Genomic DNA, 26,562 nt, shown 5'->3' on the forward strand with positions numbered 1-26,562 from the left:
GTGGCTCCACATGCCCTTCATGAATTCTTAGTGTTAACCTCTCTTGTGCATGTTGGAGTTCATGATGTCAAGAAGCAAAGGGTCGGTCATCTGCTGCAAACATCAGCAGATATATCTTATGTTAGTCTTTCAGTTTAGTTGAAGAATAGAAGTCAAGAAATTATTATAAAACTTCATTCACTGGCACCCCATTCATTCACCCCCCCCCCCCCCCCCCCCACACACACACACACACACACACACACTTTCTGCTGTTGTGTCAGAAAATGTTTATGTGAAGTATGCGTTTTGTAACTAACAATGGAAACATAGGAGACACCTTCTTACCAACATGATACATACATATAATTATAATACACATCACTTATTGACTCTCTACAACTTTTTGGCAACCAGTAATTTGTGTCATCTAGATACTAACTAAAAATTAATCGTATTTAGCAGGGAGAAAATATCTATTAAATTATCTAATTTGCACCAAATGGGTGCGGTAGAACGAGGAGGCGAGAGGTGGTGGGACGTTATCCATTATACTTCGTTGATGTCTTCTGATTTCCGATGTCCGTGAAAGCACCGTTTCTCAAACGTCATCTAGTATCCCAGAGGCCTCTTCACCAGGAAGTGTTTTGCCGGAGAGGTCTTCGGTTTTGTTTTGACAATGATGGAGGAGGAAGAATTTGAGTTTGCTGAGGATTTGGAGGCTATTTTGCATCTAACCCCGGAGGTGCAGCTAGCCATTGAACAGGTAGAGGGTTGAACTTGTTAATATTATAGTTTTTTGTTCTTTTTTTTTAAACGTTGTTGTTCGTCTTGCTAACACACGACCAGCTGCTAGCAGGCTATTAACAGGGGAGGGTTACTAGATGTGACACTGCTGTATTACGACCGCTAGATGTAATGAAACACTATTTAATAGTGTTTAGTTTGCAGAAATGTTTGTCAGTCCTAGTGTAATGTTAACAAGACATGACGTGGACATCACCTGCGACTCGTTTAACAACATAAATGTGCTGTTTGTCAGTAATGATTGGCATGTTGCATGTTGAAATGATCCCAATACATCATCAAATATTACTGAGCGGCCGTGACTTTCCGACTGATCGTCATTTGTCTTTTGTGCACAAGGTTTTCCCCAGCCAAGACCCACTGGACAGAGCAGACTTCAATGCTGTGGAGTACATCAACACACTGTTCCCCACCGAGCAGGTGAGGTGCAGTGACACGGGATCTGCAGTCAGACTTACCCTGGTGACATGCATGCTGATGTCCGTTTTGGTGTGGCACAAGTGGATTGATTTGTAACTACAGAACTGAAAAAACATGAAAAGAAGAGGCTCTTTTCAGACATTTTGACTTGTCACAGTATGAAAAGCATAGGTATCGCTTATGGTCCTGATTCAGTAAGTCATGAGAGTGTGACAGTCATCCAGCACGAGCAATTTATTCATCATTATTGTGTTTATTATGCCAGTGTTTTTATTATTCTGACATGTCAATATGTCTTGCATGAAAAATTGCCTCTTGATAATTTGGTTGATGAAATACTTTATGTACTTAATAAAGCAAATAAGTTACTTAGATTGGAATTTGTGTGTGCATGAACCATCATGTATGTTGTTTTATTTAACAGGTGCAAGTAACAATTTTAACGAAGGGAAAATTAATGTAACAGATGCAATGTGCTGTATACACGGTGTCTAACTAAAATCAACCTTCATTAGGCTTTTAAAATCAGACTATCAATCAGTTCATATCTATGACAACACAACACCACTGCACGTGACAGCATATGCACTGATACACAGGTGTTGATGTCTGTCATTGTGAATGTACATGTGTGCTTATATGCATGTGACCGTGTGTGTGTATTGTGAATGCTAAAGTAATATATTTCACTGTATCTTAAATATAGTTATAGTTCATCAACATACAGGCCTGTGTATACTCTGTCTCCATGAGGGGTCACTGTAACTCTATAGTTTGTGCTCCTGTCCTGCAGAAGTGCTCTGAGTCGTGTGCATGCATTTTCACTTAACTGGGTTTCGTCTATTTCATTCAGCAGGTGAGGGGTTGCACCTGCCCTGTATTTGACATGCAGATCTAAACACAAATGCATTAAATGCTTCAAAGTATGTAGGTCTGTTCAGAGGTAGTTTGAGTAGAATATTAGATCGACAGCACAACACATGAAATGGCAGGTTAAGGCAACAGAATGATAAAATAAAGGTTATCACTCATAGAAAAGAGTATGTGTGTGGGGATAATCCATCCCACTCCCCTGTACACACAGTTTGTGGCTTGTTGGCCTCCCAGACAGCTGCAAGTGACAATTTCAAGTCAAATATTAGGATTTTTTTGGATGTATGACGAAAGGTTGCCTCATGTTTTCCTAATTTCCTGTTTTCTGTTTCCACAGTCTTTGGCTAACATCGATGATGTGGTAAACAAGATTCGTCTGAAGATTAGGTGAGTTCATGTCGGTGACTTCATAATACATTTCTTCTTTTTGTTTGTATTTTACCCTCTAAGTGACCAGGTACCTTTTTTGGCCACATTTGATAGGCGCCTGGATGACAATATTAGGACAGTGGTGCGAGGCCAGACCAACGTGGGCCAGGATGGCAGACAGGTGAGTTGAACTACAGGTCACAGAGAGAGAGACTGCAGTGCTTTGGCTTTCAAATATGTCCTTTTTTTGTAAATCAATTTTATCATCTATCTGGCGATATGGCTGGAAAAAATTGATTTAAGTTTAAAAGAAGACCTTTGTTTTTATAGAAGCATTCATTGTTACAAAGGTTGATTGATGTGTGTTGGTCTAAGATAGAAAATCAGTCCTAGAATCATAGCGTGTAGACTTTGTATGATCTAATGGGGAAGATTAACAACCACATTTGCAAAATGTACATACACACCACTGGGCCTGTTGATCACTTACGGAGTTCAAAATAGCATCCTTCTTCTGAAATTAGAAAGTTGCCATAGGTTGCTCCCAAACCCAAAAAACATGTTCTTCCCACTCGCCTGCTCTTTCCTCTCTTCACATTGCTTCCATGGAAAAGGACAAGATGACTCAGAACCATTCCCACTGCTCAAACTGCCCCTCTTTACGGAAAACACGTCTGGGAAAGAGATTCCCGTATGTAAATACTTAAATTTCTTTTAAACCCAGGCTTTTGAGTCGTTGCCTTTTCTTGTGGGAGCATGACGGGAAAGAACAGCCCCTGCTGATTTAATCCAGCTCCTTGCTCTGTCGAGGAGTTGCGGCTTAAAGGGAACGTGACACCTGATGGGTGAGCCATGTTTGCTCTGACCAGTTGACATGATTAGGTGTGCGTTGTCGTCAGGGTGTCTGGCCTGGTGGCCCCGTCTTTCACTGTTAGCTACCGTTTGGTAGCGGAAACGCTCTAAATCCCCTCCAGACCAATAACATTACACAGTCACACACAATAATTTTAGTTTGTTTTTCCAACCCCCACAGTGCCATTCCAACATTTCCAGAGGGAAAATGCTTTCTGCAGACGGAAAGATGGAGAGGTGTTCATTTCAAGATGGCGATTGAGACATAAAGGCAGCAATACAATAAAATCAACAAGATCAGCAGTTTAGTCAGTTCTGCTGTTGACTGAGCTCACTCACTGAGCTAAATGCAATCCCCGGGTTTAAACCCAAGGTGGTTACATTTACGGTGAAGGACGGAGAGAGCAAGACTGGGGAGAGAGAGAGAGAGAGAGAGAGAGAGAGAGAGAGAGAGAGAGAGAGAGAGAGAGAGAGAGAGAGAGAGAGGTCTGGGGAATGATTTCCCCTGTGTTTTTTTTCTGTAGGGAGTCAGACAGTAATATGCTGCAGGACTGAGAGTATGGAAATGTGACTGTCTGGTCAGACCCTGGCGACTAATAGAGCTGATATTTAGTGTGTTGAAGGCTGTGTTACTGGGCAACTCATGGTGCCATGATGAATCCATAACATCAATGCTTGGTATATACTGTACTTTAATGTAATTTAGCTTAATATGCCATGAATCCATATTGTGTTTGCACATGCACTTCCACTGAATCACATGCATCACATGAACACAGATGCATGCACACACAGCCCCACAAGCTAAACTGGTGTCAGTATGATTGACTGTAATACATGGTGTCCAGTGGCAGAGAGACAGCCTCAATTATAAAGACATGAACTCTGTCATTAACCAGAAACTATAACAGTGCTCATGTGTGGCTCATTTCAGGCCAATCCAGACTAATCCTTCTAACCTGCGTGATTCCATGTGCTCAACATACAACAGACGCTATTTGCGAAAGTGCTGAAGACTGTGGGCAGATTGTGGGAATCTCCTGACCAGTCTGCCAGCACAGAGTTTCCTACCACACACGGCGTTCTCGCCTGCCTACGACGGCGATTCGGATACGGCATGCACACCTGCTCAACAGCCAGCCGAGCTCAATATCGTAGCTTGATTTGCATTTGTTCTTTATTTAATGGAAATGAAGGATCTGAAAGCGCTCTGGCTGAAATCTATTTGTGGAAGTCTGAGTTGGAGAATCTCATTAATGAGAACAAACATTTGTTCTGAGTTACTGCCTGCCATTCATGTTCCTGTTCGCTGATGGCTGAGTAACATTTTTTTGCCATAGAGAGTTTCTGTGCACAGGGGTATAGACACACTAATCCTGTACCTAATCTAACCTTACCTAACCCGTAACTCTATCCTCACTCTGCACCCTAAAATTTAATGATTTACATTAAGGGGACCTGCATTTTGTCCCCATAAGGGAGGTCAGTCCCCACAATGTGACCGTGTAAACAGATTTTTGTCCCCACAACATGATAAATACCTGGTCACACACACACACACACACACACACACAGGAAGAAAAATGCAAATGCCAGGTTGCCAACCAAGCAAACAGCAAGTAGAGCCTCACACACAGAGAGTGTGCGTGCGTGCGTGCGTGCGTGCGTGCGTGCGTGCGTGCGTGCGTGCGTGCGTGCGTGCGTGCGTGCGTGCGTGCGTGTGTGTGTGTGTGAGACAGTGTTTGCTCTTTATGTGTCCACTGTGGTGTTGAGGGGGCTGCATTAGAAAACACAGTGTCGGGTGGTCTTCCTATAGAATCGACATTAATGTAAATATTGAATGTGAACCCAGAAAAAGCCGTTCTCCGCTTGTTTTAGTTTCCATGCTTTCATCTTCTCAGAGCTCTGTCTTGTACCCTCTTAGCTATCATTTTCTTGCTTCTGTCTCCTAATTTCTACTTTTGCAGTGCTTGTAATTTTCTGTTTTCTGCATTTGCGTGTCTTTGAAAGAAATCTGGGTCACACTCTCTGCAGATTCTATCAGTCTGTGGCTCAATTATGATTAGTGACTTGTCCAGTGCAGCCTATTAAATCTGACTGTTGCGTTATCTGCAAACAACAACTGTGCCAAAGCGTTATATCGTTTTCCAGGACTGAAAATGAAGAGGAAACAAAACAATCAAGGACAAGCGTTGTAACAGCACAGCAGCACATCGCTATTTATAACAGGATGCATTAGAAAAGACAAAACAATGTTTTAACTCGAGGAGTGATTTTGCACAAAGCACTTCCGGAGCTACACTTCATTCTGTTAAGTGAAACCCTCTTCTCTCCAAATTGTCGCCCTAAAAGCGTTTATATGACGCATTGTGCTCAGGCAATGTTCCAGCCGTTAAAATAACTCTGTTAGGTTGATCTGATTTATTGTATTTGGCCCTGAACTCATAAGTGCCATTTAATATGTCAGAGGGAGGAGTGAAGTGCGTCCCGACCCTGTTCAAGCTTTGAAAAGTCCTCGCCTGTGTGTGCCATGGAGCATGTGCAGCTTATTGCATGCTAGGGATACACTAGCCTACATGTGCGTGTTTGTGTGAGAGCAGATAACATCTCGGGCACGGAGGCGCCTTCTGGGCAGTGGTCTCTCTCTCTGCTTTCCTCAAGGCTAAATACAGGAAATGAGTGCCAGGAAGCGAGCCAGATCAACTCAGCTGAGTCTCCATGAGCGACAATTGCAGCCTTCAAGGTTCTGGCCTCGTTTGCATGCACTTTGTTTGCTCAAGAACTCCTCCAGGGAACCTCTTTAAAGATTCAGTGGTACTCCCTTCCTCCTCACCCTCAGATCAAAGAGTAATCACTTAACCTGCCTTCATTTTTTTTTCCACTTCATTTATCCAATCACCTAACAGCCAAAGGAGTGTTTGAAGCACAAAAAGAAGGAGGGTGCATGCAGGCGAGTCAGCTTTTGCTCATCTTGATTGAAGAAGGGTTCTTCTCTCTTTCCTCCACAGCAGACTGTCTTGGCATAAAATCATATTACGCAGAGTAGATGAAATTTTAGCTCAGGTTGAAACTGCCCTCTGAGGGTTGAATGTCACATGGGTTTGTTGTGGTTTTACGACCTGGTCATATGGCGCTGTCTGGATTTTGACCGTGTCTCTTCGACACTGTACTTTGACTGCATTCAAGGAAAATTAATCCTCTGCTGTCAGTGAAAGGTGTATTTATGTGTGTGTGTGTGTGTGTGTGTGTGTGTGTGTGTGTGTGTGTGTGTGTGTGTGTGTGTGTGTGTGTGTGTGTGTGTGTGTGTGTGTGTGTGTGCGTGCGTGCGCACATGCACAGTTTTTGTGTGTTTGCTCACTCGCTGTCTCTTAGAGGTGCTTGTAAAAGTGGTAAATTCCTTGCACAGCTGGTGCCGGCTGTTAGCATTCCTTGTGTGCATGTGTGTGTGTGTGTGTGTGCGTGTGTGTGTGCGTGTGTGCGCGTGCGTGTGTGTGCGTGAGGAGAGTCAAAGCTGTGTGGCAGTGCCGCCACAGCATTGAGCCAAGAGAAGCCAATTACCTTGGCATCAGATGTCGGAGCACAATCTCTGTTTGGGAACATCAAAGAACAGCTGCAATGTCAGATGATGGGGAAATATTAGAATAGCACGTTAACTATCTTACAATTGTAACTGTGTAGTGTTATCTAATCCGCTCTGGCTTTATAGGCTGTTTAAACTGCTAATAATCTCTTTATAGTGACAGCCTTTATGCAGAGATTAGCCTCATGGCTCTTGTGTCAACCTAAGACCTCTCCATGTCAGATAACTAGATAGCTCATCAATTAGACAGCCAATTAGTCTTTTTGGCATTGACCCACCCCCCTTCCCCCTGTTTAGAACTGGGAACGGGCATAAGCAGGATCATTTTTCACATGAACCAAAGCCAGTGGTGAGAGTGGATAAAAAAAAAATCCCTGGAAACGTTATTCCACGCACTGCTGTTCTCCTCAAGTATTATTACAAGTGTAGCACAGTTTTTTCTAAGGAACTCTAGAGGGAAGTTGATGTTTTATGTATCAGGTGATTAAAAGCAGAATAATCGCTGAAAGTCTCCATGTTTTTTTTTCTATGATCTTGTGGATAAAAGGAAATCCAGACTGTCCCTTTTGTTGCATTTGTAACATTTCTGACACCAGAAGGCACCTAGATGTGCATTTGTTATGTTGACTCACTCACACTTCAGGCACACAACAGTGTAAGTTGGTGTATGAAGGTCGAGTAAGAAAGAAAGATCTCATGTCTGTGCTGTTTGACTCATCATTGCTCTACTGACTGACCAGACCAACAGGTAGAAAACCTCCACTCACTCGAGCTGTGTGACAGCTTTCTGAGAGGTAGCTGTGTGAGAGGTTTCTCACCCCTGCGCTCCTCTCAAGGTTTTGGTCTGTGCGGTTTTCATGTTTCCTTCAATTCCTGCTGCTTTTTGTGCTTCAGGCGTGATTCTGACATGCTCAGGTGCAGGTTGAGCTGAACTCCCAAATTTCTGCCCATTGATTCGTAGTGTTGCCCACTCCCAAAAATTCAGACGTGCACACTTTGCCAGTGGTCGTTGTACAGCAGTTGATGTATTATATGTATCATATTGCCCTGTTTGCTTTGTGTAGGCTTTGGAAGAGGCCCAGATAGCCATCCAGCAGCTCTTTGGCAAAATCAAAGACATCAAGGACAAGGCAGAGAAGTCTGAACAAATGGTACGTACACACACACACACACACACACACACACACACACACACACACACACACAAAGGTGGCTTGTTGAAGCTTAGCAGGGATACGGCCTGAGCACAGTGGAGATACAGCCTGTATCCTTCTGTTACAATAGAGGACAGTGGGGAGAGTTATTTAAAGTCGAGGTAATGCAGCTTCCATGTGTCTGTTACAAGTGTGTGTGTCAGTGAGAGTCAGAGGAAGGCCAGTAGGCTGGGTGAGTAGGGAAAGGATTGGGGGGAACCAGCAGACCCTCCCTCAGAAGGCACGTAGGAACGATTATTTCTCAAACCAGCAGGCGCGTCCTACATCTTGGTCTATTTCTCTTTTTCCTATCACCAATGGACCTCTCTTACACATTTTCATTTCCTTTCCTGTCTCACCAACGTGTCTGTCTCGTTCCTCTCCCTCTACAGGTCAAGGAGATAACGAGGGACATAAAGCAGCTGGACCATGCCAAGCGCCACCTCACGACATCCATCACCACCCTCAACCACCTGCATATGTTGGCAGGGGGTGTTGACTCTTTGGAGTGGGTACAATCGCATTCAACAGATGAGACCAAAAGACCCAGACAGTTTACCCTAAAGCTTATTTGACCGAAATGAAGCATTTGGAATTGTTCCAAGATTTTGTGGTTGTGACACGTGCACTTAATTTTAGGATAAAGGACTAGTTGCCGCCAGACCAAAGCAGTATGACTGAAATGACAGTTGTAAGAGATATACAACTAGCTTGATGCTCCAATGATATGGATGAACATGTTCACAGAGGTGTGTGGCGTAGGTATAGAAAATATAAAGATGGATATTTTTGATATAATAGAAATCGTTCATGTGCGTTCCAGAGCCATGACACGGAGGAGGCAGTACGGCGAGGTGGCCAACCTGCTGCAGGGAGTGGTCAACGTGCTCGAACATTTCCACAAGTACATGGGCATACCCCAGATCAGACAGCTGTCTGAGAGGTAACTAATATGCGCACACACACACACACACACACACACACACACACACACACACACACACACACACACACACATGCACACTCACTCGCTGTGATGTGTGAGCTTACATGAGGTTATTTCTTTCTGTCTTTTGTGTTCAGTGCTTCGCTCCAGCTCACTGTGTGGCGAGCAGCTCGTTTCCAGTAGCCAGTTCAGAGCTCTGTCTCTTCATACAGCTGAAATATTCCACAGCTCTTCAGATGAACTGTTGAAAGGAGTGGTTACAGTATTTGGCTGGAGGTGTTTTGCGTATTACATCCTGTTTATGCAGATATTCACACACATACATGCTCAGTCCCACACAGGAAGGAAACCCATTGAATAGTGCCCTGTTATGCCAGAATTTCTTCCATTGTGGGAGATAAGACGCATGCTTTTCTGAGGGTGTGTCTGTGTCTCTGTTTCTGTGCTCCCACTCGTGTGTGTGGAAGATACATTTATTAAATTTTGTGCTCGGGATTGTTTTTCATGCTTGCAACATGCCTATGAGTTGTTGTACACTGGTACATTTAGTAATGTTTCTCGCTCTGGACAGAGTCGTTTCAATATCTGGATGTGGCCTTTTGTTGAAACACACAAGCACTCACAGAGATTTACACACAGAGAACAAAGCGCATTGTTACGCTGTTGTTTCCCACAGCTCTGACTGATTAAATTTCCATTTTTGCTGTTATTTTCCAAGAATACCAGAATCAGTTAGGGACACATCAGCCAAGTTTATGTTCAGGTTCAAAGTAGTGCTGATCCCCTAAAGCAAAACACAAAAAGCGTGACCTTCTGTGCTGTTTTGACTGAGGTGTGGCAGACAGTGTTCATACCAAATAACAGCTGCGTGGAAGAAGTGACTCTGCTGGAGAAACAGATGATAGGAGAGACATGGGGAAGGGGAATATATGAAGACAGGGCAGACAGCTGGACGAAAAGGGTTAATAGACAGAATCAAGATCTAATGCATCAGCCACCGCAATAAGATAGCAGAAGCAGACAACAGACAGATGCAAGTAGTATTTAAGACAAACAAAGGCAGTGCATATAGATGGAGGATCAGATGAGGATTAGCCAAATTACAGCCAGGAGGAAAACGAGCTCAGAGATGTTTACAGCAACAAGCTAAACCTTTTACCTGTCATTGTTATTTGTACAGTCCAACCATTTCTGGCAACTTCATAATAGCAAGATAGTTAAAAGGCTTCTGAATTAAAGCAGAATTGCAGCTCAGTTTTAAATCAGTAAAGTGTAATCTGACTATATTTAAAGATAAATTGAATGTTTTTCGAAGCATGTGAAAAGTTACAGGCTGAATGCACATTATAGGCACCATCTGTCACTTCTCTGTTCCTGCCTTTACTTCTTTCAGCCAGTGGGAGAAATTAGCCTTTTGTTCTGACGTTGCTTTGAAGCGTGACTAAGTCGAGTCAGTGCGGCGTTCGCTTTTGAACACCATCAACTTTGCTAATTGTTTTAATTAGCCTTTTCCTCATTGTCGCTTCATGCAGCGAGACGTGTTTGTCTGTTTTGCACTAAGGCTGAAGGATATTTTTTTTAAAAATCATGTTGCCATTATTTCTAGCGATATTGCGATATGAGTCTCTGCTGACAGCTTGGTCTCAGTGTGATGAAACAGCTGACTCATTCTGACCAGACCCACCAGACAGAGGGGGACAGTTGCACATTTAGCCAGGAACGGACACTTTACATGAAGGCTACTGGTTCAGTTGCCATCCATCTGTGATACTATCTCCCTACCCTCTTGTGTTTATTCTGGCTGATTGTCATGGCTCTGGGTGCTGTCCTGGGCTAACCCAGCCTGGAGGCCTTCTGGAGCACACAGACTCTCTGAGGAGGCTACAGACTCAGATTTTCTCCAGCAAATCTCATTATGTAAACGTTTCCTGTCACATGTCTTTGTTGTTTGCTTTACTGACCAGAAACCAGCTTGTTCACGTTTATAGAAAATGCACTGCATGATGCATGCACATGAAGAAACCTGCACAGGTGTGTACTGATAGACAAACAAATGAACAAACCAAATATTGGAGAAGAGCACTTTAAAGCCATCATTGATGTTTTTGGTGTTTTTCTCTGCAATCCACCGACAGTAATTAAAGAAGGTATCTTTTAGCTTTTCAAGGGTCGTTGTCACAGTGGTTGAGACAAAATATTTAAAATCTGTTTTATATTGGACGCTTCCACATGAAATTGTCACTATTCGAGTATGTTTGTCTGATTGAGAAAACAATGAATCATTCAGTGTGATTGTTTTTTGTCCTGTATAGAGTAAAGGCAGCGCAGAGTGAGTTGGGGACTCAGATCCTGGCAGATTTTGAAGAAGCCTTCCCCTCTCAGGGCTCCAAGGTAAATATGATGTATTGTTCTAATGTTCTTGTCTTGTCCCTCTTGAGAAAACTTGATGTCAAACTTTTATTTCACAATCTCTCCAGAGACCAGGTGGCCCCAGTAACGTGCTGAGAGATGCCTGTCTGGTGGCCAATGTGCTGGACCCACGCATCAAACAGGAGATCATCAAAAAGTTCATCCGGCAGCACCTCTCAGAGTACCTGGTATTATTCCAGGAAAACCAAGATGTGAGTAAGAGTTTGAACTCCATGATGAACGAGATCATATCTAAAGTGGGATTAAGGTATTTAATAAAAAAGCATCCTCCCACCTGTTGCTCAGGTTGCATGGCTGGACAAGATCGATCGCCGCTACGCCTGGATCAAACGGCAGCTGCTTGACTATGAGGAGAAGTATGGACGCATGTTTCCTGAGGAGTGGTGCATGACGGAGCGCATCGCTGTGGAGTTCTGCCACATCACCAGGTAAACACACAACATACAGTCTAAAATCCCATCCAGGAGCAAGCATTTCAAATGTGGCTTTAGCCTATTTAATGGATATTTTATGCTGTCTCTCCATCCCCAAGAAAAGAGAAGAAAAGAAAAAGAGGTTGAACGTAATTAAATTAAAAAGGCAGAAATTGAGAAATTGCTTGTGGGTCTTGTCTGCATCATGAAGTAAGCCACACTGGCTTGGCGTGCCTGGTGTGAGTCTGCACTTTCAGTCCTGTTGACGTAGGTGGCCTACATGAGCAGTGACCTACTGTCCCCACTTCTCGCTCTTTCCCCTCAACTACACTCGAGAAGAAAAAGTGGCGCTCTGTTTGTGTGTTCCTTTCAGCTGCAGCTAACAATAAATAAAAATCTGGGAGAAATTGTAGTCGTGTCATCAGAAAAAAAAGCCTGACGAGACATGTTTTTGCGAAACGATCAGATGTAGTACTACAGTCATGTACTAACAAGGATCATTTGAAACATTTTGGGATGTCAAAGTGTAGAAGTTCAAGGCGATTTTCTCAATTTTTTTTTTTTTATGTTCTTCAGGGTGGAGCTCGCCAAAGTGATGCGAACACGGGCGAAGGAGATTGAGGTGAAGCTGCTTCTGTTTGCCATTCAGAGGACCACAAACTTCGAAGGTCTTCTGGCCAAACGCTTCACAGGATGCACCTTGACGGATATACCTGGAGTGAGAAAAGCACACACAGACACACAGCGCATGCAGGTCTGTTGACTCCAGCTGCTTTAAATGATTCAAGCTGAAAGATATTGTTTGCTTGTGTTTGTGCAAACTTGTGTGAAACTGCTCTTGTGTAGTTTGTTGTGTTATACAAATGCACAAAGAGGTACTCTTGGTGTCTCATCTTTAAGATACCTCTTAATCCAGGTCATGTTGGTGTCTGGAGGTGAAAGTGATACACAGAGAATGGACAGATTATGATTATTGTCAGAGCACAACTAGGCCAAGCTTGTTCAGAACTGATGCTACAGTATGGAGGCTAGACAGAGGCCTTTTGTCTTCAGCTCAGTTTACACACATGCCTGTTGAGTTCTGTAATTCAATCAGGGATTTGGTTGAGTGGAATTTTCTAATTGGAGGTGCAGTTTCATCAAAGCCTCCCACGAAATGATCTACATAAAGATGGAAGAAAGTGATGAAATCTGGGCTTAATTTTGAAGGAGTTTGTAATGATTACAGAAGCAGTTCTGTTAGTCAAGAGCGTTGTTGGCATGGATCCCTTAGTGGCAGTCAAATCCCTTTTGATGCTCTAATAATTGTGCAATAGAAAAAAAGAAAGTTTTATCTGTGTTTTTATAGCAGAAGAGGCCAGAGAGCCCACTGGACCCCACTAACCCCTTCCTGGAGGATGAGCCAGGGGAGGATGTGGGCACAGAGAAGGACGAGGATCTGGCTAAGGTGAGTTCACCTGGTATGACCCCCATCTGACTTGTTCTGCTACATAAAGGGACTGTTAGATGTTGCTTCCTCTGATGTGGAGCTTTCTTTAGGCCATCTTTCTTTTTCTAAAGTGCACCCTTTAAAGGCAAGATGACTCATTTGCTCATGACAATGCATTGGCAAGTGGAACAGTAGTGTAGCAGCTTTATTTGAATATTCTTCCTTGAGGCTTTGACCGTACATATATGGATATTTTTAGAGAAAAAATCCACTCAACTTTACTTTTATAAAATATGTCCACACACAAGAACGCAAAAAGCATGGTGGGCCTGTAGGTGGCGATAAAGTCTCCATGAATGATGTGTCAAATACCAGATTAAGACAGTTCTGATCTTGTGTAGTGAGCTTATTTTTAGTGCTGTCAATCAATTAAAATATGTAATCGTGATTAATCTCATGAATGTCATAGTTAACTCGCGATTAATTGCAAATTAATCGCACATTTTTCTTTATTCTAAATGTCCCATTAATTATCGTTTTAATACTCTTACCAACATGGAAAAGTGGATAGGCTTGCTTTGTGCAAATGTTTTTTATTGAAAACAATGTGTAGTGTTATATTTCACACTAACATTCTCACTTTGAGCAGTCATTCACATTTGACTGAATCAAATCTCACACAATTTAACACTGTCAATAAACAGATGAAAAAAAAAATACTTGGTTACAAAAAAGCCCCTTAGAAAGGGTTGTTGAAGGGGCTTTTTTGTAACCAAGTATTTATTTTTTTGATCAAAACAGGGTGATACAAAATAAAGTTACACATCGAAGTGCACATCATTGTAAACTAGGATTCAGCCTATAGTGCAGTTAAACCATGGCTTAAACTTTCATTTCTTAAGTTTCCTTTGAACATACAAGCAGTCAGACTATGATGCTCTTCTGTTTATTCACCAGAGGTTTATCAACCCAGCGTCTTATTTCTCTCCAGAAACAATGAACATTACTTGGCTATGGCTGCAGTAAGCTTGTTCTTAGTTGCGGTATCCATATGCCTCTGTCGAAAGCCATCCATTGTCGCCTGGTTTTGACAAGGAGGTGGCGAAGTATTTGCATTTGCCTTGTGTTTGGCCATCAAGTGGTATTTCAGACTGGATGTGCTGCGGTGATAATTTAGTTCACACCGACAATACACACAGATAACTTTGGTCTCGTCAGTCGACCCATCTGGCAACTTTTTGAAACTAAACCTTCCATTTAGAATCTTGTTCGCATCCATTTCAGCATTTCGCGCTTGAAAAACCGCCCACCTACTCATTTACAGCTAGCGAGCAGGCAAGACCAAATCCGTGCGTGGGGCGTGCCTATTTTTGTTTCCATTTTACAATTGGATCCTGTAGTTTTTGTAACGTTACTTGCATTGGCCACAGCTTATAAAGCTTATAAAGCGTTAATCTCGCCATAAAAAAAATGACGCCGTTAAAATTGATTTGCATTAACGCGTTAATAACGCGATATTTTTGAAAGCACCGCTTATTTTCCTTTCAGCGGTCGTAACTTTGAAATGCAAACAGCACAACAGCAGCTCATTATTGAATTATTTGTACCTTTCTGTCACATGACCTAGCAGTGCTAACCAAACGTAAACATAATGATGTAAAACGCTATTTGCATACGACTGGGAGGTTTCTGTGAGATTCCAAGTCCCCAGAATCACTACTCTGAAATCACAAATATGTAATAAAATATTATAAATTGGTTAAATCTGCCATTATGTCTGCAGTCTCATTTCCAAAATCACTTAATCTGAAAATCCTTCAGTGTGCACCAGGCATTAACTAAGCAATAACTTGACCAAGAATTGAGCAGTCTGTTGCTTGAATAATCAAGAATAAGACCAATCATTTTGGGTAATTGGTCAAAACACTTTTTGTAGATACAATCCATTTTGAACACTGAGGTAAAACTACTCCACTCTGATATAGCAGCCCTTCAATGATCTTAGAAATACCTCTCAGTATAACACAAGTTCAACAGAACCACAAACTGCAGCCTCCAAAATGACCATAAAGTTGAATCCGCACCTCTTTAAAGCAATTTCAACAAAAACTGAACGTTACTACCTTCTTGAACGTAGGATTTATTGCGAGCCTGTTGTATTGGACTGCATCAGTTACAGCTAGGTAGACCTAATAAAGTGGTGGCTGAGTGTATTTTATGCTTGGAAAGTCAATTGCTTCATTTTCTAACACGTTTCACGTGGCGCTGTATCAAATGTAGAGTTTCCCACAAGGCCGTATCTATGAAAACTGTTTCTGTGTTCGGTGTTTTTGACATTTACCTTTGCTCGCTAAGTGGGAAGCAAAACATAAATTCACTGATTGGTGCTCAGAGGAGCTGCAACTAAAACCTGTTATTTCACTAATTCCTCGTTTTGCCTGTATTGTTTTAGCCCAGGAAGCCGAAAGCTCCGGACAACCCTTTCCACGGCATTGTCTCCAAGTGCTTTGAACCACATCTGTATGTCTACATCGAGTCCCAAGACAAGTGAGCAACACACACTTATACAAGCCAGACAGGGCCAAACTGGGTCATGGTACACAGACCCAGAATCAGGAGCAGGTTGTGTGTAAAGCTGGCTCATGCATCCTTTTTCCACTGCCCCCTCATCAATCAGATCCCCCACCTCCCATTCTACTTCATTGCCTCTTCTGTCTTTCCACCCCTTGTTCCTGTACATGCCTCTGTCTCCACTGTGGCAGAAATGTTTCCCATTAGCTGCACGACCACAGACGCAGAGAGAAAGAGAGAGGGAGGTTGAATAAGTGCTGCCACAGCAGATCTGCCTGTTTTCATTCCCACCTCTTTATTTTTCTCTGCTCGGTACCCCTTCCCTTGTCTCTTTCTCTCTGTTCAGCTTTTGTTTCATTCCTCCTTTCTTCATCTCAATCTCGTGTTCTTTATTTTAGACTTTTCTCCCTTTCCTCGCGCTCTCTCTTTTGGTTTTCCTCCTGCTTTATTTTTCACCTCCCACCATCCTTCACTTCTCCTCCATCCATCCCTCCCCTGTCCCAGTCATGGTGAAGGCTCCTGAAATTGAACACAGTTCTGGGACTGCTGTACTTGCATGCAGCCCCTGGCTTTTGGCTCTCCAGAGCGTTAAATGCTGTTTGTCTGTCCAAGGGAACAGGATTGACCTATTCTGCAGCTACAGCCTCATTTCAGCTCAGTCCAGAGGCCTTAAACAGGCCAGATCAGCTTGTCTCCAGTGGGACATTGCAGGAGAGAACAGTGGCCTGCTTGTTTTGTTCTTGGCTTTATTTCCAAGATTCAGTAGGACTGGGCCACACCAACTGACTGTGGACCTGTTGACTGTAGTACTGAGGATTTTGATATGCTTGGATTATTTTCACCTATTTATCCATCTGGCTCTCTGTCTGTGTGCCTGTTATTTTATCCTTTTATTTATTTATTGGGGTTAGCAACCAATTGCATGTTTTTACAGTTTAAATGTTTTTATTTGATTCATTTAATTCCTCTCATGTGCCACTAATTCAACCGTGTGTGTCTGTGTCTGAACCTGTGTGGGTTTGGCTGTACATTTTCGGGCATTTGCAGGAACCTGGGCGAACTGATTGACCGGTTTGTGGCTGACTTCCGAGCACAAGGCCCACCCAAGGCAGGCACGGAGGAGGGCGGAGCGGTCCTGCCCAGCTGTGCTGACCTCTTTGTCTATTACAAGAAGTGCATGGTGCAGTGCTCCCAACTGAGCACTGGAGAACCAATGATTGCCCTCACAACCATCTTCCAGAAATTCCTGAGAGAGTACGCTTGGAAGATCCTCTCTGGAAACCTGCCTAAGTAAGACTGGCTCAAGTTATACTCTTGGCATAGTACTAAATTTACTTTTGGTTTTCTTTGATTGAACTTCGTCCCATACTAGAATTAAAACAAATAGACAGTCAGTGTAGAAATGAAAGGTAAGCACCAGCATGACATTGCTACAAGGTGCTAAATTGACACTAATTGTACTTTTTACTGACATTGTCAAATCTGACGGCTTCAGTATTAAACCACTTTCACATTGGCTTCAACAGTCTTCTCTATGGCAGCTGCTGAAGCCAATATGGAAGCGGCTTAATACTTAAGGGCCAGTAGATGCTGGCTCTAAGACAGCCTGACTGATTTGAAGTGACAGGGAAAACCCTCAATTTCTCTCTTGGAATACAAAAGTTAGAGTCTCAGTAGAAAATCTGACTTATCTAATCTGTGACCTTTTCTAAATATTATTCTAACAGAAGACGATATTGAAGTCTAAGTATGGCAGTAATCTAGTTTTTCTTATTTTGAGCAATTACCATTAAAAGGCCAAAGCCAACGATGAATTAATGCTACAAACAAGTTATGTATGTGTGTGTGTGTTTGTGTGTATTCCACTGAGCCATCGACCTCATCTGTTTTCCAGAAACTGTTGAAAACACACCCTCAGCCGCATCGCTGCACTGGGTGACATGTTCCTTAATCACAGTGAACACCACTTCTGTGTATTTAGAGTAAATCTCATAGTGTTCACTCACTAGTTTCATTAGTATTTCAACCGTTTCCATCCACAAGAATCATTCAATTTTCTGGGCAGTAACACAAACAGCTTTTTTTCAGGATCAAATTTTCACAAATAAGCATGTCACGCTCGTATTTCTTCATTCTTTTGGTACGGTGATGGGGCTGTTTAGGAGTTTTAGTTTGAAACTTAATGTCTTCAGTCCTCGCTGGGTTTGATGGATTGGGATGGCACGCTATGAGGGATCTGGAGTTGGTTATGTTGTGGCAAAGCCTAATATGCTACCAGCAAAAACATCTCTGGCTCATTGGCCACATTAGAAGTCATCGCTGGGCTGTGGTGTGCGCACACACACACACACACACTCACATACACACACAGAGGTGCTCTGTTTCTGTCTCAGATATGCATGCGTGCTAATTACACACTTGCACTCGCTGACTAATGTATACCATATTCAGAGCCGTTTACAGAAATTGTTCAGAGATGCACTCAAATGTTTTGCAAGTGTGCACACTCCCAGACACACGCAGACACGGCCGTCCAACGTGGTGTGCTGTGAATTGGTTTTGTGAGGTTTTGAAGGGGGCCCTCGACAGGAGCTCGAACTTCAGTATGTTGTGGTTTTACCCACGTCTCTGTTATGACGTTTATTAATGACTGGGCCGCCACTGGCGCAGCATCCTGACATTTGCGTCTGCTTGTAGTTATGTTGTCTGTTGTGTCTCAGTTACTAAAAGCGTCTTTACCTGTGGTTTAAAAAGACGAGTTCCACACAGCGTTTTCTTTAAGCTCCGTAGCAAAGGGGGTCCACATCAGCCAGTGTTCAGGAATTGATAGATGTCTTATCACAAGTACGAACACTATAAACCAGCTAAATGTTAGTTCTTAGCAGACTCAGATATCAGTGTTTTTCCCCCGCCGTTAACCCCTCTGTCTCTCTGTCCAGATCCAACAGTAACAGTGGGGGTCTTACCATCAGCAGTCTGCTAAAGGAGAAGGAAGGCTCAGAAGCTGCAAAGTTCACTGTGGACGAGCTCTGCTTGATCTGCAGCATCCTCAGCACTGCAGAGTACTGCCTGGCTACCACACAACAGGCATGCACACACACACACACACACACACACACACACACACATGCATGGGAGCATAAGAGATGCCTATCACGGAGCTGTTACTGGATGTTTGACCTGTGTTTCATCAGTGTTTAAGGGAACTGACAGTGGCCGTTGTGATTACAACACAACCTGTAAGATTTCATCCCTGCTGGATTTTTTTTTTTTTTTTTTGCAACACACATTCAGCAATTTTAAACCAGTATTCCAGGAAATAGACAGGCACACATTTGAAAGGATGCACTCTAAGTCATGAAGCCTTTTATGAGTTTTGTGTTTGTGTTTGTGTGCTTTCCAGTTGGAAGAGAAGCTAAAGGAGAAAGTAGATAAAATCCTGGTGGAGAGAATTAATTTGACTGGGGAGATGGATACTTTCAGCACGTAAGTCAGCCATCTTTCTCTTTGTGAAAAAGAGCTTCTTTTATATTATGTGAAGAGTTTGTTTTAATGGCGGCCATTATGTACTTTCATGTTTTCTCAGCGTCATCTCAAACAGTATCCAGCTACTCGTTCAAGATCTCGATGCTGCCTGTGACCCTGCTCTCACAGCTATGAGCAAGGTTACACACACACACACACACACACACACACACACGCACACATTTAGCTGATATAGTTTATAGATTATTGGAATCCAATACCCTTTCCATTCATTAAACAGGTTAAAAGATCAGATTTTTGCCCTTAAAACATTTGGTGGTATTACACACTTCCTGGTGGTTTTGTGAATGTCTCTTTGCCAAGAACCTGAAAATATCCACATAAGCCTGATGATATCATGTTTTAACTCTACTTGTGTGTAGCGTCTGATGCTAAACCTCCCGCCCCCCCTCTGCCTGTCTCCCTCTCTCTCAGATGCCGTGGCAGAGTGTGGAGCATGTGGGGGACCAGAGTCCTTATGTGACGTCTATCATCATGCACATTAAGCAAAACGTGCCCATCATCAGAGACAATCTGGCCTCCACACGCAAATACTTCACACAATTCTGCATCAAGTTCACAAAGTAAAATAAACTCACACACACTCACATTCACACACATCATTGTTCTACCCATAAGCTGTGATTAAAGGTTTCTCAAGTTGACACATTTGTCATTTCTTTCTTCTCCTCAGTTCTTTCATTCCCAAATTTATCAACCACCTGTTCAGATGTAAACCTATCAGCATGGTGGGAGCTGAACAAGTAAGTTTAATTTATGCTAATCTGTCCTAAAGCTTTGTTTGAGCTGCATTGTGTGTCATCATCTTAAGCCCATTTTAAGCCATTCATGTATGGTCGCTATTTCATGATTGTTACATCAGAAAATTCATGCTGCACTTTCCTTATGTGCACTGGTATACTTGCTTAACCTTAAATAACTGGTTTTTAATGCCTGAGTTGCTGACTTGTGTATCCTACTCCACCAGCTCCTCCTTGACACGCACTCCCTGAAGACGGTCTTGCTGGATCTACCCTCCATAGGCTCCCAGGTGCTCCGCAAGGCACCTGCCAGCTACACTAAGATAGTGGTGAAAGGCATGACCCGTGCAGAGATGATCCTGAAGGTGAGGAGGGAGGGGATATGTCTCATTAATGCAGATTAGACACCAGAGCAGCTCTATTCAGACAGCTTTCAGGGACAAAACTGTCGAAGCGCAGAGCCAAACTTTCCTCAGATAAATCTTAGAAAGAAAGTCAACCTTGCTCCTAAGGCCAGTAGAGATCAATTTAAACAGTTTACCTTTCACACATAAACTCAGAATGAGCGCCTGCATCTTTTTACCGATGGGCTTTAATTGGAACCTGAGTTCAACTCTAAATACAAAAGAGCTCAACTTAAACATATTATCAGAGCAGCTCAATCTTTATGGGACAATTGAGATTTTATGACATATAACTTGGGTGGCTCAATTCATGCTGGTCATTTTTACAACCGAAGCTTCAGTTTCTGACCTTTAAAGGCTCGGAACCTGAGATAGAGACTCTTGTTCAAGTGTAGTCTGAATGACTTTTCTTCATCTCTTGTTTGCCGTTGCACAGATCCAATGTTGAAACTCTGACATATCCAGTTAAACATTAGCTTTGGTGTTGCTTGACCAAGAACAGTCGGGCACAACCTGCAGCTAAGTGCTTTTTCCACTGATTGAGGTTTCGTCGTTAGAAGCAACAATAGACTGAGCAGCCATTTGAATGTTTGTGGTTTGACTGGCTAGTCAGTATTAAAATGTTTGTCTTGAGTCACTCAAGCAGATTATCTACTTACAGTTTATTTTTGGCCAGAATAACCCTTTAATTGTGTCTTTAACCCCACTCACAATAGCACTTTATGAGCATGTTTCCATAAAATACGCCACCTCACACGAGGTAGGGAGGGGATAGGAACGGAGCTCATGCGCTACTGGTTTAATGAGTGAGAGACGGGCCAACATGAGACACACACACATATTCTTTAAACACGGTATGTGGTTGACCTTGAGCCAGTGGAAAGGTGTGAGCGAGTCAGTTAGTAAATGCATGCAGCCATGCGTCTACTCACGAAAACACAGTCACATGTGCAGTATGACATGATGTATGTTGGATTTTTGTTTTCAGTGAGAGAGCAAACACAGGGTTGAGCCAGTTGCCTCAGAATTACCTTATGTGACCCTGGAGGACACTGGTATGCGACTGCCATAGATTAACCCCACCCTAATTAACTGTCCCTGGAGTGTACAGAAATGCACACACACACACACACACACACACACACACACACACACACACACACTCAGAGTACACGCCTGTCTGCCCTTTGAGTTCCCTCCCAGGAGTCCTGCTTTCCTTCCTGAAGTTATCATGGTTGGACTGTCTTGATGTAGCTGGGATGACCTGCTCTGATCGCGCTGCCCTGTGAAAAACAGTGGGTCAATGGCAGACGGCAGATATTTTCAGTTCATTCACTATGTTCGACTCTGGCCTTCAGGCGTGCTGCCTTTGTGTCGTCTCACACATTGGCTGTCTAACAGACCCCTCTCGCCATTTCACATTTGATTGCCTCCTCTCACTGTTTTCTGCTGGGATGCACACTTTTCCATATGGCCTGTGTAAGGCCTGTCTTTATTCCCTGGAAAAATGCCCTGAATGTATACACATGAATTTCCACTCATCTGCCACACATTAAAGGGGCTTTCGCATTACGGAATTATAGAATGCATTCACATCAGCCCACTACTGTCTGTTCCCTTTTTTTCAATGGAATTGAGTGCCGGCGGGCCCCTTCAGCTGGAATGTGATCTATATGGCTCCCACAGACGTAGCTGACACTGCATGAAGGCCCCTTGAGTGATTTGCATACATTACTGTGACAGCAGAACACACAACAATCACTGAGGAGGCTGGAAATCTGATACTATAAGAAATAGCAAAAGAAAAAAAACCTGATAATAGACATCCTATAGAAGAAAACTCTTAGTAATAGTTGGAGTGATAGACAAATACTGTCCAAATAAAATTTAAAAATAGCAATAATGCCTCTGTGGCAGTTTTTGGCCTTGAAAAGACAAATTAAAGAGAGGCTTTTGTATTAAAGCCAGCATTTTATCCATCAACTTTGTGCACCGTCAAGGTCCCTCACAGGTAATTGCTTCCACCCTGGACTGAGAATGACACTTCTGAAAGACAAACCCCTCAAACGAAGGCTAGTACAAGAATCCCTCTGTCTCGCTCCAACAATAGTTTTAAATTACACACTGGGATGCAGGGGCTTGAAATTAAATCTGGTTTACCCCCACCAAGAAACTGTGATTCCCTGGGACAACTGAAGGCTGTGTCATCTTGTGTTATGGAGTTGATTTAATGATCTCACACTAATCAAAACCATCTTGTTGATGTTACAAATAGATGTGAAGTAGTGTGACCTTAAGCAGCATTAATCCCCCCCCCGCCCCCCTCGGGAGCAGCGAAGCATGCTGTAATCCCAACATTGACATATTATCACCTTATAAAGTTCTTACGTGTTAGCGAACAGTTACCTTTTTACACATCTAGGAAACATGGACTAACATTAGTATTTATTTGCAGTTTGTGGTGTTGACACTTGAGGAAAACGTCTGGCTCTTAAGCTGCCAAGTTCTCCACAGTGTCCTCCAGCTAGTTGCTAACTGTTTCTCTGCTGTTTGGTTCAGGGCAGGTAGTGAACAGTGGGTGCATCAGAGCTCGTTTGCTAAAAAACAAAAAAGCCGCCACGCTGAAGAACGCGGGAATGCTGAACCAAAACAATAAAGTTCTGTGTCGTAAAGCCAAACATTGAGATGAAAGATGCTAAAACAGTAGCGCTGAGGGGAAATCTGGAGATAATTCTCTGGGTTCATCACCACTAGCGACGGCTTTCCCATAACACAGTCATTTGATTCATTGTTATTATAAAAGTATCGATGAGTGCAGCCTTAAACTGTTCACAGGGGAGAGTAATCACTGTGTTTTCCCATCTCTTAAATCTCTATATAGCTGTCAAAGAATTTGCTTTCAGTGGTAAAGATGAATATATTCGTGTTGCCTGTTTGGTGAGCCAGTGCTCAGTTCTGCTCTGTCTGTCTGAGACGGCCTCTCCTGGCCGGTTCGATGCCTGTGAGACGTGGCTGTTTTCCACACTCTTCCAGCCCAGCCCAGCATAGCTCCAGCTCTCTCTCCCACCTCTGAAGTTCTCTTCTGGGGAGAATTTAAAAGGCAGACCACCCCCCTCCTCCTCCTCTTCCTCCTCCTCCTCCTCCCCCACCACCCTTGTTCAGCCTGAATGTTCCCCCCTGACTTTGTTGCTCTCCCTTTTTTATGCCCGTTTTCATTCTTAAACTCCCTCTCCCCCCTTTCTTTCCCTTTTTTACAAGGTCCCTACAGGCCTTTCCCTTGGCCTGGCTCCAGGACAGTTGCTAAGTAAGTCACTCAGTCAGGCCAGTAAGAAAGCAAAGAATTCCACACGATCCTGAGCCTTTCATGCCTGCTCTCCTCTCTCCCTCCTCTGTGCAGCTCACCTTCTCATATATATTTACCTTGAGTCAAAAGAGAAGAGTAAAGCCTGAAAGGGCAGACAGGGTCTTTTTTTTTTTTTTTTTGAAGTGAAGGAAAAGAGAAACATTTTGTGAGATGATCCCTGTGTGCATGCGTATGCATGAGACAGGAGGTGGGGGTCTGTCAGCCATGTGTTGGTCTGCCTGCTCTTTAGCGGCTGCAAGAAAAGCTATCCGATCCACGTTTTCCACCCAGCCTCTATTGTTGAAAAAAAAAAAACAACAACAACTAAGAGAGTCCAATCCTGAAAGACTTGTGCCCCATTAAGCCTTTTCTGCCTGCTCGTGAGTAATGCTTATTTTTGCCTCATTATACTCCAAAAATAATTACTGGTGAATCTAATTCTTGCCCACTCAAGCATGGGGTAATTGGTGTGTAAAAGGGGAAAAAAAGAGTGAGGAGTGGGCTCCTAAATATAGCAACATAGTCTCAACTTTGTTTGCAGCTAGAACTGCTTGGTTTTGTCAGTTCTAACCCCCCCATTTGGGCCTTAGCTGCCCCATGTGGGATCATTTAAAGATCTCTTGGGTCGTCCCATGATGGTTCACAGGAAAGGAGGGAGGGGTGAAACCAACATTAAACTCTACTTTTTCCGCAGGTGGTGATGGCCCCACATGAACCACCAGTGGTGTTTGTTGATAACTACATTAAGCTCCTGGCTGATGGGAATCCAGAGACCTTCCAAAAGATTCTGGACATGAAGGTCAGTTGGTTTGACTCTAGCAGTGATTTAAAGGGAAAGTTCAAGATGTGATTGATGCAGCTCCCACACAGTATCTGCTTCTTCAATATGGAGTTGGATCTAGGAGCCAGTTAGTTTAGCTTAGCTTATCAGACAGCTTGCCTAGCTCTGTCTTAAGGAAACAAAATCTGCCTGCAAGCACCTCTAAAGTTCACTAATTAACATGTGCACATAACTCTGCTAAAAACACAAGCTGTAGGTTTTTGGTACAGATTAAGCAAATGAGATAAAAGGTGCCAATTAGTGGTCTTTAGAGGCGCCAGTGTGTGGATTTTGATGCCTTTGGATGGAGCCAGGCTAGCCGTTTCACACTGCTTCCAGTGTTTTCGTTAAGCTAAGCTAACCGGCAGCTCCATCCTCATGCTGAACTTACAGATCTACTGGTGATGTTTAGCCTCTCATCTAGCTTAGCTTCTCTTTTCTAATGCTTTGTGATGTGATGTGTTGTGTTGTGTGTGTGTGTGTGAAGGGTCTGAAGCGCAGTGAACAGAGCAGCATGCTGGACCTCTTCAGGCAGAGACTACCCACTCCACCCTCCGGAGGCGACGGCCCCTCTCTGTCCTTCAGTGCCCCCACCCCTGAGCAGGAGTCCTCCCGCATCCGCAAACTTGAGAAGCTCATCAAGAAGAGACTGTGAACAGACATACGCACACTGAAATCGCAGGATGGGATGGTCTTCACCTCTCTTGCAAGTTATTCATCTCAAAGACTTCATTGTGCTCCATTCAGTTATCATGGAGAATTACAGAACGAGAAAAAAGTGGACAGAATTTTCTGACTGACAGTAACACGAAGCCAAGATGATGCTGGATTATGAAGAACGTTCCTCAACTGCTGCTTGCTGTTGTTACACATGTCATTTACTACTGTAATCTCCCACCTTTTCTTTTCATGACACTAATGTCTGAGCTTTGTAACATTAGTACATCTTTGCACAGTGTGTTTACACTCGCAAGACCCGAATGTAGTGCTGTTAACTAATTTCTGGACGCTTCTCTGGGACGTGTCTAATCTATGATGATTGCAGGCAGAATGATCTTAATTGAAGTTGATGTTTGAGCAAACTGTTTTGAAGTCGGGGGGGAACACCGGGTTGAAATTTTGTATGCATCTCTGCCACCAATTAAAATGGATATGAATTGTAGGTGTCAGGATTGTTTTTGTGAACGGTGGCCCAAAATGAATCCCAGACTCCGGGTTGAGAGACCCCAAGTCTGAGACAAAAAGGATCTTTGGATCCGCATCTTCAGTCAGACATGAGGCCGGCTTTGTCTTGGCATTTGAAATCCTTCTAGTTTGGCATGGAAATTAGAACAGGGTATGTGTACATAAGTACACCTGCGTGCGGTCAGTCCAAAATGTGCTTTGGTAATTTAATCCTCTGTTTCCTTTGCACTGACGTGAAAAGAAGGTTTTGCTTTAGCGAAATTGCAAACTTCTGTGTAGTTTGGAAAATAATCTTTTCTCTGTATTTTCCAAGTGCTCCCCCATGTACTCAGTGATGGCAAGAGTACATCACAGTTTCTGGAAGGAAAAGAAAACTTCTTTGAAGTCAGTGCGCTGCTCATTGATGCCTCTCAGTTCAGCAGGTCCTTGTGGATCATATGTGGGTTAGGGTTATCAGTGCATCAGTGTACACATTCCTGCCTTCAGGTACAAAATGTTACTTGTTTGTATTGTCTGAATTGTATTTAACACAGGCAATTGTTGAACACTATTAAAACATTGCCACAGAATTTTCCCTTGTGCTTCATCAAATGGGTGTGTGCTGCTTAAGTTTAGATTATGCACAATATCAGGGAAAAATATCAACCTTTTTTTATTATTAT

General features: G+C 43.1%; 1 protein-coding gene across 4 annotated transcripts; it reads left to right on the forward strand.

The window, feature by feature from the left end:
* The first annotated feature begins 619 nt into the window (after positions 1-619).
* vps53 (VPS53 subunit of GARP complex) lies at positions 620-26,469 on the forward strand. 4 transcript variants are annotated; one of them, XM_070970439.1, is made up of 22 exons: positions 620-745; positions 1,126-1,206; positions 2,417-2,466; positions 2,563-2,629; positions 7,945-8,031; positions 8,466-8,581; positions 8,897-9,016; positions 11,332-11,410; positions 11,497-11,640; positions 11,735-11,877; positions 12,439-12,616; positions 13,211-13,309; positions 15,744-15,838; positions 16,910-17,152; positions 18,802-18,949; positions 19,266-19,348; positions 19,449-19,527; positions 19,823-19,971; positions 20,082-20,151; positions 20,376-20,513; positions 24,590-24,694; positions 25,203-26,469. In XM_070970439.1, exons 1-22 carry the CDS (start codon positions 659-661, stop codon positions 25,368-25,370), a joined length of 2,529 nt encoding a protein of 842 aa, XP_070826540.1. In that variant the 5' UTR covers positions 620-658; the 3' UTR covers positions 25,371-26,469. The 4 variants fall into 4 exon arrangements, with proteins under 4 accessions (XP_070826540.1, XP_070826541.1, XP_070826542.1 ...); XM_070970440.1 differs by having other exon boundaries at positions 13,214-13,309; XM_070970441.1 differs by having other exon boundaries at positions 12,439-12,580.
* Positions 26,470-26,562: the final 93 nt, after the last annotated feature.

This window comes from Chaetodon trifascialis, chromosome 9 (genome assembly GCF_039877785.1).
Source record: "Chaetodon trifascialis isolate fChaTrf1 chromosome 9, fChaTrf1.hap1, whole genome shotgun sequence".
In the NCBI taxonomy this organism is placed as follows: Eukaryota; Metazoa; Chordata; class Actinopteri; order Chaetodontiformes; family Chaetodontidae; genus Chaetodon; species Chaetodon trifascialis.

What these genes read in the sequence shown, in the direction of transcription:
- vps53 (XM_070970439.1), top strand. Translation starts at nt 659, where the DNA reads ATGATGGAGGAGGAAGAATTTGAGTTTGCTGAGGATTTGGAGGCTATT. An exon ending in TATTCCAGGAAAACCAAGAT is followed by an intron (nt 11,641 to 11,734) that starts GTGAGTAAGAGT and finishes CCTGTTGCTCAG; the next exon opens with GTTGCATGGCTGGACAAGAT. An exon ending in AAAAGATTCTGGACATGAAG is followed by an intron (nt 24,695 to 25,202) that starts GTCAGTTGGTTT and finishes GTGTGTGTGAAG; the next exon opens with GGTCTGAAGCGCAGTGAACA.